At 42.7% G+C, this 13,499-nt stretch overlaps 1 protein-coding gene across 4 annotated transcripts in view; it reads left to right on the plus strand.

Annotated features, from left to right (window-relative positions):
* The window catches only part of CARMIL1 (capping protein regulator and myosin 1 linker 1), a 282,448-nt gene that overhangs the window by 156,933 nt on the left and 112,016 nt on the right, over positions 1 to 13,499 (plus strand). For all 4 annotated transcript variants that reach the window (XR_012655331.1, XM_075062881.1, XM_075062880.1 and 1 more), the window contains exons 12-15: positions 4,774 to 4,860; positions 8,232 to 8,335; positions 11,737 to 11,814; positions 11,908 to 11,984. Coding sequence is in view for 3 of the 4 variants with exons in the window: in XM_075062881.1 (XP_074918982.1) it covers positions 4,774 to 4,860; positions 8,232 to 8,335; positions 11,737 to 11,814; positions 11,908 to 11,984 (346 nt within the window). In the remaining variant the exon portion in view is untranslated. The remainder of the gene's footprint in view (positions 1 to 4,773; positions 4,861 to 8,231; positions 8,336 to 11,736; positions 11,815 to 11,907; positions 11,985 to 13,499) is intronic.

The raw sequence follows: 13,499 nt of genomic DNA on the forward strand, positions 1-13,499 counted from the left end.
GACACTATAAGACAGGGGTGGGCAAACTTTTTGGCTTGAGGGCCACATTGGGGAATAGAAATTGTATGATGGGCCATGAATGCTCACAAAATTGGGGTTGGGGTGTGTGAGGGGGTGCGGACTCTGGCTGGGGGTGCAGGCTCTGGGGTGGGGCTGGGGATGAGGGGTTTGAGATCAAGGGGTTTGGAGAGTGGGAGAGGGATCAGGGCTGGGGCAGGGTATTGGGTGTGGGGAGAGATTCAGGGGTGCAGGCTCCAAGCTGCACTTACCTCAAGCAGCTCCCAGAAGCAGTGGCATGTCCCTTCTCTGGCTCCTATGCAGAGACACAGCCAGGCAGCCCATTGGAGCACTGGAGGGGGCCATTGGAGCGCATAGGAGCTGGAGTAGGGCCATGCTGCGGCTCCATGTGCTGTGGCCCCCGACCCAGGACCTGGTCGGAGTGGGGCTGAGCCAGTGCTGTGGGCCCCAACCCAGTGCCAGAGAACAGTAGCAGTGCTGAATCCCAGACTCTGCTCCCCAGTGGAAGCTTGTGGGCTGGCTTAAAATGGCTCCAGCCCGCAGGCTGTAGTTTGCCCACCCCCGCTATAAGATCTCAGCAGCTAATATGGGTGGTGCTGACTGGATTAGAGACTTTGTTGGCTATAGTGTGAGAGAAGGGGAAAGGATATTTGCTACTCTCCAATAAATAGCCCAGGTGGAACAGAACAGTGTTTACTCTCCTCTTACTGCTTTCCCTCCTTTTCTCTACCCTTTTGATATCAAAATCATATTTGGCTTTTAAGCCTCCTGCAGAGAACCAGCTACAACCAAGATGTGGAGGAGACCTGCCAGAGAACATAAAATCCTGAGGCAGTAGCTTAAAACATTTTTAATACTTGAATCTCTTACTTCAGTGGAGCTGCAGAGATTTGTAAAGTATAGTTAGGAAAGAAAATGTGTCAAGGATCCCACTCCAATAGTCACTACAATTAAATCTGACCCAGGGTTAGTAGGTCCAAAATTACACCTGCATCATCTTTAATATTTTTTTTTGCAAAATTTGTGAGATTCTTTGCATGGGTTTTTATGTCAAGTGAAACATTTTGTTTCTGTCTTCAGTTGGGGTTGATTTTTATTCCTGATCTTAGTGTAGTGTATTGACTCTATTGTACATTGCTTAGAAGCCCTGTGATAGACACCTTACCCATACAAAAATAACCACCTCTTTTTTCAAGCAAAAATAGAAAGAAATGTAAAATAAATTTCATGAGTTAATAAAATGTTTAAAACATTGTCAATTGATGCTTCCTTGAAATTTCTCCAGAAGCAAATGTTTGTTAAATAATCCCAGGTGTTTTTCACCTTGTTTTCTCTAACAATAAATTCCTACAAAGGGGAAGTGCAGTTACTTGCATATTCTCATAAGATAACCTGACTTCGTTCTTGCTGTAAGTTGGTGAATACACCCAGTTACTATTGTATTTTTACAGTAGACAAAGTAATGCATCGTCATGGCAACAACTTGGCCATATACACATAATATGGGCTGGAGTTTTGGATAGTCCGTGAAAGCTACATGTATCGACAATATATATGCCAACCACACTTTTACAAACAACAAAAAGACCTTGAAACAAAAACTCCACAAATGTCTGAAGTATAGCCACTTATGTGTTTAAGATGGATAGATAAAAGAATATGATACATATAGAAAAAATATTTCTATGTCCATTGAAGTAAACGTCAGAATTAGCTTTTTTTTTTTTTTTTAAATTATCCATTTTGGGTTTTGGCACAAGAGGCAAGGTTATTCTTTTTAAAGAGATATGTGTTCCCCCAAGAAAAGCTTAGCTGGATTTTAACCTGTGATTTGGTACAGAGAAGTGTATTTCACACCTCATTGCATTGCTGCAATTTATTTGTTGATAGATTTATTCTGGTAATGAATATTTTATAATTTACTTTGATCATTACTGAGCAGGTGTCTCCTTAAATATTCCATCACCCATTTTAAAATGGGAAATAAATTTATGAAATGCAGAACCTCAGATAAAGTGAGAAATTATTTTTTGTGTTTTTTCTTTCAGCAAAATGGTGCTGAGTAATGTAGTTGGTGCCAGAACTCTAATTCTGTTTTTATTCGGGAAAATGGTCAGTTATGTGATTTTGAGACTGTATAACGGCCAGTATATATTTATCAGTCTAATTAAATGAGATAAGTGACCATTATGACTAGAACGGAGGATTCAGATTCCTAGAGCAAGTTCTCTGCTACATTACCTGCATCAGAATTTATTTTATACAAAACACATACTGCTCTGCAGTACTAATTCAGCTATACAAAATTCTCCAGTCTTTTTTCAGCAATGCCTTTGCCTGTTTATCTAATGAAGAAAGAGTTTGACTCAGTTAGGAAGAGAGGTCAAGGTTAGCTAACCCATAATAGCTAAACTCCATTGAACCTTGACCTTTTTTTCTAATAGACCCAAAGAGAGCCTTGTTACTTGGGAAGCTGCACATTCACTACTGTTGTATTTAGCTTCATTATCATTTTCCTGTGGCGGAACCATAAAGCTCTCAAACTATCCATGTGCTGACATCATGGCACACGCAGGGCCGGCTTTAGGCCAATTCAATCAATTCCCCTGAATCGGGCCCCACCCCTAAGAGGGCCCCGTGCCCAAGCAACGGTTCGGCGTACCGGCAAGAGCCAGTGCACTGTACCGGGATGGCCCGGCTTCCCTAGGGGGCAATTTAAAGGGCCTGGGGCTCCCAGCAGGGGCTGGAGCCCCAGGCCCTTTAAATTGCCACCAGAGCCCCACTGCTGGAGCCCTGGGGTAGGGCTGCGGGGCTCTGGGAGCTATTTAAAAAGTCTGGGGCTCCTGTTGCTTCTACCACCCCAGCCCTTTAAATAGCTGCTGGAGCCCCGCTGCTTCCCCAGGACTCCCTCAGCTATTTAAAGGACTGAGGCGGTAGAAGCAGAGGAGCCCTGGGCCCTTTAAATAGCCCCCAGAGTCCTGGGGTAGCAGGGGGGCTCCAGCTGCCTCTGCCACCCCAGTCCTTTAAGTAGCTCCTGGAGCCCAGCCACTTCCCCAGGGCTCCTGCGGCTATTTAAAGGACCAGGGCGGTGGAAGCAGGGGAGGCCCAGGTCCTTTAAATAGCCTCCGAGCACCGGGCTGCTGCTGCTACCCTGGTGGAGGATGGAGGAGGAGGGGGCACTTACCGTACAGAGTGGGCTGTGTCCCTTGTACTCACACCCCTGCTCACACCAGCCCCACATTCCCTGCCCTGTCCACACCAGCCCCTACCTGCAGCCAGCCCTGCACCCCCTGCCCGCAGCCAGCCCCTGTCTACAGCCAGCCCTGCACCCCCTGCCTGCAGCCAGCCCATCTCCAGCCAGCCCTGCACCCCCTGCCCACAGCCAGCCCCTGCCGCACCGCTTGCCCTGTCTCCAGCCCACCCCTGCCGCACCCTCCCTGCAGCCCTGCCCGAAGCCAGCCAGCCCCCCACACACCTCTGTCTCCAGCCAGCCCCGCACCCCTTGCCCTGCCTGCAGCCAGCTCTGCACCCCCAGCCCTGTCTCCAGCCAAGTCCTGCCACACCCCCCTGTGGCTCTGCCCAAAGCCAACCAGCCCCACACACACCCCTGCCCTCACCAGCCCTGCACCCCCTGCCCTGCCTGCAGCCAGCCCCACAGCCCCTGCCCTGTCTCCAGCCAATCCTTGCTGCACCTCCCTGCCTGAAGCCAGCCAGTCCCGCACTCCTCTGTCTCCAGCCCTGTCAACCCATGCTGCACCCCCCTGTGGCCCTGCCTGAAGCTAGCCCACCCCACACACCCCTATCTCCAGCCAGCCCCGCACCCCTTGTCCTGCCTGCAGCCAGACCCTACCTCCAGTCAGCCAGCCCCTGCCCTGCCTCCAGCCAGCCCCATGTCCACTGGTGCCCTGCAGTTCCCAGGGCAGTAACCTTGCACACCTGCTTCAATGAGGGGGGCAGGGAGCAGCTGAGACCAACACATGTACACACCCTAGGGTGACCAGACAGCAAGTGTGAAAAAATTGGGATGGGGGTAGAGAGTAATAGGCTCCTATATAAGAAAAAGACCCCAAAATTGGGATTTTCCCTATAAAATCAGGACACCCTAGCACATCCCCAGGAATGTGCTAGTTCAGGCCCATCTTTTTTAAAAAGAACTTGAGGTAGGGTTAACATACATCTGTATTTTCCTGGACATGTCGGGCTTTTTGGTTTTTAAATCACAGACCGGGAGAAATTTTTAAAATTTAAAAATTCCTCCCAGGAAAATACGGACGTATGGGTAACCCTATCAGTATAAAAAATACATACGGTGGCACATCCCTTAAATCAGAACTTTTCATAGGGAACCGGTTGCTAAGAAATGAAAGGTTTTTTTTTTACTTTTTTTTTTTTTTTTTTAGTCATCCCTGCTGGGACCCCGCCGAAAATATTCGAATTGGGCCTCGCACTTCCTAAAGCCGGCCCTGGGCACACGTTACCTTCTCTTTGACCCTTGGTCCTCAAAAACTTAAGCATGCAATGCATAGCTTTAAGCATGTTAAAGCAAAAAGGACATGAGGTGGTTGTCGTCTACATCTTTGGGCCAACCCTAGAAAAAACTGAATGGTGTTTGTGAGGAGTTGAACAGCCTACACTCAGTTTACTTTCACTCTGTGGTCTCAGATTTTACCCTGAGTCAAAATCCTGAAAGCCACTCTCCATCAGAAAAGCTACAAACTTTTATGCTCTTTTCTCCCCCCCGCCCCCCCCCAACAGGTGTGTCCTCTCTAAGTATCCAGTTTGCCAAACTCCCGAAGGGACTGAAACATTTAAATTTATCTAAAACCTCATTGTCACCTAAAGGTATGTTTTATACTTAACTGTGCACTTTTTCTCTATTTGGTGAATGAGTAAAACAAAACATTTTTGTTAGTGATGGATCCTGTCATTATATAATTGTAAAATAATTTCTTGTGTACTTGATTATTTCTCTCTGTCTAACTTATCTACTTATATGACTGACGTTATGAGAGTATCTGAACCTTATTTCTTAGCCATAGTAGGCTCTTCAGTTATGTGCATGATCCAAATCCCACTGAAGTTAGATGAAAGCTTTCGATTGACTTACGTAACAATGACAGACCCTGGTCATCAGTGGACAGGATCCAACCTGGGGCCTCTGAACTAAATGCATGAGCTAAAAGCCATATGGCTCTTAGCTAAGGCTGTAGAGCAAACTCATTAATCTCTAAGTGGTCTCAGTGCCACTAGATGAGACAGAACCCACCCCCACACACACAGGAGGTATGTGGGTTACATACCTACTGAGGAAGTCTGTCTTGAGCTTCAGAGACTTCCCAGTTGATATCCCGAATAAGCCCCCACCTGTAACGCCAACAGACCCTGGCTGTGGGCAGGCGGGATTGAACCTGGGGCCTCTGGAGCTAAATGCATGAGCTAGAAGTCATATGGCTCTTCGATAAGGCTGTGGAGTAAATGCATTAATCTCTAAGTGGTCTCAATGCCGCGAGATGGGACAGAACATCCTTAACTGTCACTTCACTTGTAACAGTAAGCCAAGCTGTGTTACCATTTTAGATGTTGCTCTTTGATGTGGGAGCCCCAATTGTTTTTAACTTTCAGAAGTTGATCTGTTTTTAAGAAAAGCTCTAGCCAACATATTTCTTCAGCATACCATTTTAGCAGATGGCTCATGAAACTACTGAGGGTGGAGGCAACTCTGCACCTTTGAAAATGGACCTGCTACTAGTGATTAGCCTTTAAATTGATTTGACATTTATTGTTGTGCAATGTGTTTAATTATGATTCTTACTAGCCCAGTCATCGGGCATGATTGCTAGATTTTTGGTTCTTTAAAACCTTACAAAACTTTAGTTCTATTCATTGTGTTAGTATTCTGTTCTTGGTGACAATCATGTAGTCAGGGAATTTTGACCACCCTGATATTTATTCTCAGGATAGGAGAAAACTCAGAATATTTACTCAAGTCTTTGGACCAAATCCGGCCCTGGCAAAAGTGCACACAGCTTCCAGTATGTTCAGTCACCTTCTGTATTCTTCCTCACTTGAAGTTCCATCATTTGGTCCAATGGCGTTTACAAATGCTTTGGATTATTTTTAGGTCAATGGGATATTCTGTCTGTTTCCACCTGTCTCAAAAACAGTTGTCAGATTAGTCAAGATCGCTCAACCAAATGCTAATCAGCAAGGACAGAGTATTGAAGCAGTGAACAAAATCAAAGGGATTTTTGTGTTTTATTTTTAAAAAGGTCCTAAAACAAATGCAGAGTTCATCTATCGTGCCTTATGATGACCTAGTAAGAATCCTAATGCAGATTGCACAGCAATGATTCTCAAATCTACAGAGACTAAGATCTTACCACTGGATATTGTGCTAGGGCAGCCCTTCAATATTCCTATTAAAAACATGCAATTCTGACTAAAAAGCCTAGCCTAATGATACGACTTACCTTGCTGTTCATGAGAGTTTATCTAGATGTGCAGTCCCCTCAAAACAGTGAATTTCTTGCCTCTCTATATCTCCACACAGTCTCCTCTTCACTACTTTTGTGGTTGTCTTTACAGCTCTTTTTGTCAGTCTGCCCTTCCTGGACTTAGATAGACAGCATTACATTAATTTAACCTGGTTTTGCATTTGAAGGTTATTTTAGAAACCATAAAGGTTAGAACTATTTTTTTTAATAAAAACCTAAATTTTGAAATGAGTGATGGGACTCACTTGGAAAAGTTTCCTATTCAATCCTGGGCAACCAGCCTTTTGTTTTAGGGAGATAATAAGCAGCACTGACAGTGCTTTTCACTTCTTCCCAAAGCTCAATATATCCACTTCTTATTGTTTTACCTTACTACTTAACAACTACATTTCATTTGCGATTTCTTTGTAAGATTGACAAGTGAACTGCAGGTAGCAACTTCCCAGATGATCTTTCTTTAAATATGATGTTTCATATTTCCTAACAGTTGATAGGTCTGAATGCTGTGAAACAACTTTATAGGCTTCATTCAAACTGAAGTAGGAGCTCTGTTAATAGCACAGTATACAAGAAGGGAAGCTCTAAAAGAAGTTTAGCAACTTGGAGCTTTGAGTCAAACAGAAAATTCCATGTGCTTGGCTCAATTAAATCTCAGCTTTTTGAACCTGATCCAGAGCTCACTGAAGTCAATGAAAAGACTCCCATTGATAACTAGCTCAAACACTGCTTCATTATCCTAGTTCTCAGAATCATTTGCTGCTGTTGAATCATATGCTACTGTTGCTATTTGGATGGGATATAGCATGGTTTTTATGTGCGTGTACATACACATCGCACCACTCCTTTCTACTTCTGTATAGTAACAACTGCTGTTAACACTCATTAAAATGGGCATATGGCTAGAACCCATTGTGGCTAAGTAGATCTGTTAAAGATTAAAAAAACTTGCATTTAATATGTACAGTGTTCCAGCCCTGCAGTTTGCAGGTGGAGTGTGTTTAGTAACGTAGAACAGGAATACTTGTGGCACCTTAGAGACTAACAAATTTATTTGAGCGTAAGCTTTCATGGGCTACAGCTCACTTCATTGGATGCATAGACTGGAACATACAGCAAGAAGATATTTATACATACAGAGAACATGAAAAGGTGGAAGTAGCCATACCAACTGTAAGAGGCCAATCAATTGAGATAAGCTATCATCAGCAGGAGAAAAAAACATGTGAAGTGATAATCGATATGACCCATAGAAGGTGTGAGGATACTTGTCAACTGCCTTTGAATTAGTAGTGAACTATAATTAATGTATTTGTCTTCTGCAGATGTTTTTATTTAAATATCCTTGTTTACAAGAAGCTGTCTTAACATTACACACAAACCATATTTTAAGTAACGTAAAAAAAAAAAAATTAGAGTTGAGCCAAGTACTTAGTACAATAAATGTATCAAAAGGTTGTTCCTAAGAATCTGGTCGTACAGGATAAGGGCCTGATCCTGCAAAATGTAGAGAACCCCGAATTCCTAGGGAAGTCAATGGGAGTTGAGGGGGCTTGGCACCTTGCAAGACTGGGCCCTGTAGGAGAAAAATAAATCATAACAATTCTGATAGCAGGAGATCATTGATATTTGACAGTGTGGTCGCTGAAACTATGTCCTGACAGGATTTATGCTAATTGTTTATTTAGCCCAACTAAGTTGAATATTGACATTTTGTTGCAGGGGTGAATAGCCTTTCCCAGTCACTGAGTGCCAACCAGCTGATTGCTAACACTCTCACCTATCTTGACCTCTCAGGGAATGTTCTCCGGGGTGATGATCTTGCCGTATGTGTTCCTTATTCTTCTGATACCTAAAAAAAAAAAAAAAAAGTGTATCTTTAATGTGTGTGTGGGGGGCGGTGTTGTGGGTGATATTGTATTAGTTTAAGTCAAGTTCTAGTGATGATTAAAATGACACAGTGATAACATTGCCTTCCAGTTGTGATGCTGTCTGGTATGGGACATAGCTAAGAGTGCCAGTCTCAGGTCAGACTGCCAGAAAACACGGCATGTATCCCAAACTGGTGGTATATGGAATCATCAGATTTCACCAAGCCAGTAACCAATGTGTGCTTCCAAAATACTATACTAGTTATTTTGAAGCCACGGACAGTTCCTGCAGGACTTCTAGCCCCTCATGTACCACCCAGAAAACCAGACTTCAGTCGTGAATGATTATTAAATCCAAAAATTACATATATTTGGTTCTTCTAGTTCCAAAGAACCAGACATGCACCCCACGTCAAAATATACTTCAGCTCTTACTTCAGCCAATCCTTTAGTAACTAAAAACTAAAGATTTATTAATATAAAAGAAAAAGAGTGTTATTAAGAGGTTAAAATGAATCATACACAATACAGTTCATTTCAGAGTTTGTAGATCAGTGTAATAGCAATGATGTTCAATCTGCCAGCTTGCAGTAAGTCTCTCTGGTTCATCCCATTGTTCAAAGCTTTGCTTTGTTAGAAATCATAATCCAGAGATGTGGAGCAGGAAAGAGGCAAGGGAATGATGATTACACCCAAGTCCATGTGCATGGAAAGTTACTGTCTCAAACATGGAGTCAGGGATCACATGTTCTACAGATCCTGCTGAGTCACTGGGCCTCCATTGTCTACATGCTCCTGTTCTTTGAGGCGTCCTAGGAAGGACTGGAAGGGTTGATTCTCCTTAATGGCCCATGAGCCATAGCTGGCTGGTCTGGATGTAAATCTGTCTGGTGGGCGTTTGAGATACAAACACATAGCAAGGATTCAGAACTTCATACACAATGATAATACATGCTTATGAACAGGATAACATTGTTCAACAGATCACAACTTTTCCAATGATATCTTACAAGGCATACTTTGCATCACATCTATAACAATTGTGCAACAGTGGTGATATCTCAGTGGTAATACTTTAGTGTACACATAGTCATCTTTCCTTCTATACAGAATCACACTAGTATAAAGGCAAATGAAGTTTTAAACTTCCCATGCAGCTAAACTAATTCACTTCACTTTGCTCCTATCCAAGTCCTTAGATTCTGCTAATCAGTCAGAAAACTGCCAGTTGTGTCAAAACTCTGGTGGTTTTATGACATACAAAAATTGTCCACTGAATACCACATTAAAGTAACCAAATTTATATTAATTAAACCTATCTTCTGTCTGTCTTATGGTTAGTTTGAAAGCTGAAAATAATTGTATATGGGTTTTTGGAACCTGAGAAACAGATGCTTATCTGCTAAGCAGCAACAGATTCATTTATAAAAAGGCTGTTTGGACAAGTGGTGCTATTTGCCAATAAGTGGGCTGGATCTCAAACAGTCTTAAGGGCAGAATAGGGGAAACTTGTGAGCCTTTGAGGAATTACCTCTTAGTGAGACTCCATTGGTCTGGTCTTTTGTGTCACCGCCAGTGAGGTCCAGCTCTGTTTCATTTTCTGTGTGGTGAAGGACATCAGGCTCAAAATAATATTTTATTCAGACTTTCATCATCACATCCATCCCAGTCTCACTTATTCACACATCCTCAGTGTCCAGGCTGGGATGCCTAAGAAATGAAGCCTAAGGAATTCAAAATAAGCATTACAAGAGTCCATCTTCATTTGACACACACTTTGAGTATACAAATTAATATGCCTTATGGCTTTATGTGATTTCCACCCCCATTTTCCTTGGTATGTTTTAGAGATTCATGGACACATTTACAAAACACATCGTCCTGTGCTTAAGAGAGCAGAACTCTCAGGTGGAGAACTAGAAGAATGTTGACAAATGAGAGCCTTTAGAGAAGTAGCAAAAATAAAATATGCAACTAGAGTGGTTTACTTAAAACCACAAATTTACAGAATTTATAATAAAATTAGTGTGTTAGCTCAAACAAACAGTGGTTAAGGGGAAAGTGATAGCTGGCTGCAAGTATTTTAAAGGGTGCAAACACCAGAAGGAAGAGACATTTTTAAGTGGCACAAGGGGATGTATCTAGTATATTAATTACATTAATTTTAGCAATGTAAAACTTAGGTGAGATACCATGAAAATACTTTTAACAATCAGATCTGTTAAAATGTGGAATATTTCCAACAGAAGCGATGGAAGCTCCATTGTTTACCGTTTAAAATTAAACTGAGGGCTTGTCTACACTGGCAATTTACGGTGCTGCAACTTTCTTGCTCAGGGGTGTGAAAAAACACTCCCCTGAGCACAGCAAGTTTCAGCGCTGTAAAGCGCCAGTGTAGACTGTGCACCAGCACTGGAAGCCGCTCTCCTAGTGGAGGTGGTTTTTCTAGAGCGCTGGGAGAGCTGTCTCCCAGCACTCTGCAGCAATCACACAAGCCACTTTAAAGTGCTGCCACGGCAGCGCTTTAGCATTGCCAGTGTAGACTAGCCCCGGAACATTAATGCATTGGTACCAGAGGGACTAGGTAACCTAATGTTGTAGGAATCTGATTTTTCAAAAGCCCTGAGCACTCTTAATTCATCTTGACCTCACTTGAGTTGGGAGGGGATCAGCACTTCTGAAAATGAGGGGCAACTTTTCTTATCTCTAATTTGTATGGTTCCTAGACATTAAAAATAAATGTCTGATGTAACAAGTGCCTTCACCTAGGCTAGTGCATAGGTAAAATGTCCTTAATATTATAATAGATGTCATTCATTAAAATATTATGTTATCAGACCTATCTTGTAATATCTCTGAATTGCCCTAAGGCACTGGTAAAATGTGGGTTTTAGTAAAGTCTAGTCAGAAAGAATTATAAGATTCAGACACAAGTTAGTTGCTGGCCTAATGCAGTAAAAAGGGTTGACTTAAACTTTCAAAACCGATTAGCCTTTTTGGAGTATGGATGCATTCTGGATGGCATTCCAGTCTATTTTGAACTAAAATTAATTAACGCTTTCTGAAAAATGTGTAGCAAATTGCCAGCTACTCAAGATGAATCAAGTTATGCATGTCAAGAATACTATGTGGTATTGTGATCCCGGGCAGCATTCTTTTACTGTCATTTTAAGAAATGTTTTACTTTTGAGGGCTAGAAGATTACATCCATTAAGAGAAAATACCTTCTGTCAAAACTGTTGGAGTCCAATTAAAAATAAATGTCTGAAGTTTGTGAAGAGTTAAAATAAAAATAATTCTGTATAATATGTAGAAAACATAATATTCATATTTATTTTTCTTTTTCTCATTTGAAGAGCCTGTATAATTTTTTGGCCCAGCCAAATGCCATTGTTCATCTGGATTTATCCAACACGGAGTGCGCACTAGATATGGTAATCTTATTTCTTTTGGTGTTTCAAAAAAACAGCATTCGTATTACCAACAGGTTTATTGCATATAAACCTACCATCCTCTTTATTTCTCAGGTGTGTGGAGCTCTCCTCCGCGGATGCCTTCAGCACCTAGCTGTCCTCAGCCTGTCCAGGACAGTTTTTTCTCACAGGTATGGGTTTAAATATAGTTATTTCCAACTCTAGGAAATATTTTATTATTATTTTTTGCACTTCTGCAGCAGCTTTCTTATGAGAACCTCAAGCAGCATACGCGTCTGACGAAGTGGGTATTCACCCATGAAAGCTCATGCTCCAATAAGTCTGTTAGTCTATAAGGTGCCACAGGACTCTCTATTGATTTTTACAGATCCAGACTAACATGGCTACCCCTCTGATACTTGACAAGCAGCTTTAGACTTTCAATTAAGCGCGGTGTGACAGAGGTGTTATTTATCCCCGAAGTATATTCTCTCACATTGCGCTATTTGCAAGACAGTGGTAGAATAAGCCAAGGGTTCTCAACCTTTTTCTTTCATGCTATAAAAAGTCCACAGCCCACCTGTGCAACAGTTGTTTTTCTGCACATAAAAGCCAGGGTCGGCATTAGGGGGTAGCAAGCAGGGCAATTGCCCAGGGCCCCACGCAACAGGGGACCCTGCAAAGCTAAGTTGCTCAGGCTTCAGCCCCGGGTGGCAGGGGTCAGAGCCCTTGACTTCAGCACCATGCGGTGGGGCTTCGGCTTTCTGCCCTGGGCCCCAGCAAGTCTGATGCTGGCCCTGCTTGGCCCCCTAAAAACTGCTCGTGGCCCCTGAACTTCTGGTTGAGAGCCACTGGAATAAGCTAACCTACATAGTATGCTCGCTTTGATCCTGACTCAGCAAAGCACCTATACACATACTTAACTGAGGTAGGTAGCACAATTTGAAATGTGACTATTCCCTTACTTATGGTTAAGCATGTGCTGGGGACTGGGTCCTCAGTCAGGCCATAGGCTCAATAAAGTGGAGCCCTGCCTCATTCTATTCGTTCCTTCCCATACCCTTTGGAGCCTTGACTCTTTCCATTCCATTCCCTCCCCTCATGTGGAGCTATTTGCTAGACAGCAATAGAACATGCTGTCCTGCATAATATGCTCACTCTGATCCCGACTCTTTCCATACCCACATGCACATTGAAAATTAACTCCACTCAGTTTACACTTGCACATACACACAGTGCCAGTGAAATATTGGCACACCATAAGTTGCTTTCAACCCCCCACCCCAGAAATGAAGAAAGTTTTCCCTCAAACTATCAACAGAACAAAACCCAAAACCACTCCTGAAAGCTGAGCCCAAATATGCAAAATTTTAGCCTAAAGATAAAACTTTGTCACCCATAATTGTCTGAAAATGACCCTTTGAATTGAAATTCTTGTGCAATTCTAAGTGTAGTTGTCTAGCTACATTACTATTGTTACCATCTTGTTCTAGGCTCTTTCCAAACACTGAGGAACACAGAGTTCCTAGTCCCAAAAAACATTAGTACTGTACCAAAGGATTTGACTTATCTGCTTGAAGGCACAATATTCCAGAACTGCACTGAAAATCAGTGTTAGCTAAAAAAATTAAACATTAATTTTCAGTGCTTTCTTAGCTGCTTTTTTTCATTTCTTTCTCTCTCCCTCTTCCCCCTACCCCAACTGC

The sequence above is a fragment of the Chelonoidis abingdonii genome, chromosome 2 (genome assembly GCF_003597395.2).
Source record: "Chelonoidis abingdonii isolate Lonesome George chromosome 2, CheloAbing_2.0, whole genome shotgun sequence".
NCBI classification, from domain to species: Eukaryota; Metazoa; Chordata; order Testudines; family Testudinidae; genus Chelonoidis; species Chelonoidis abingdonii.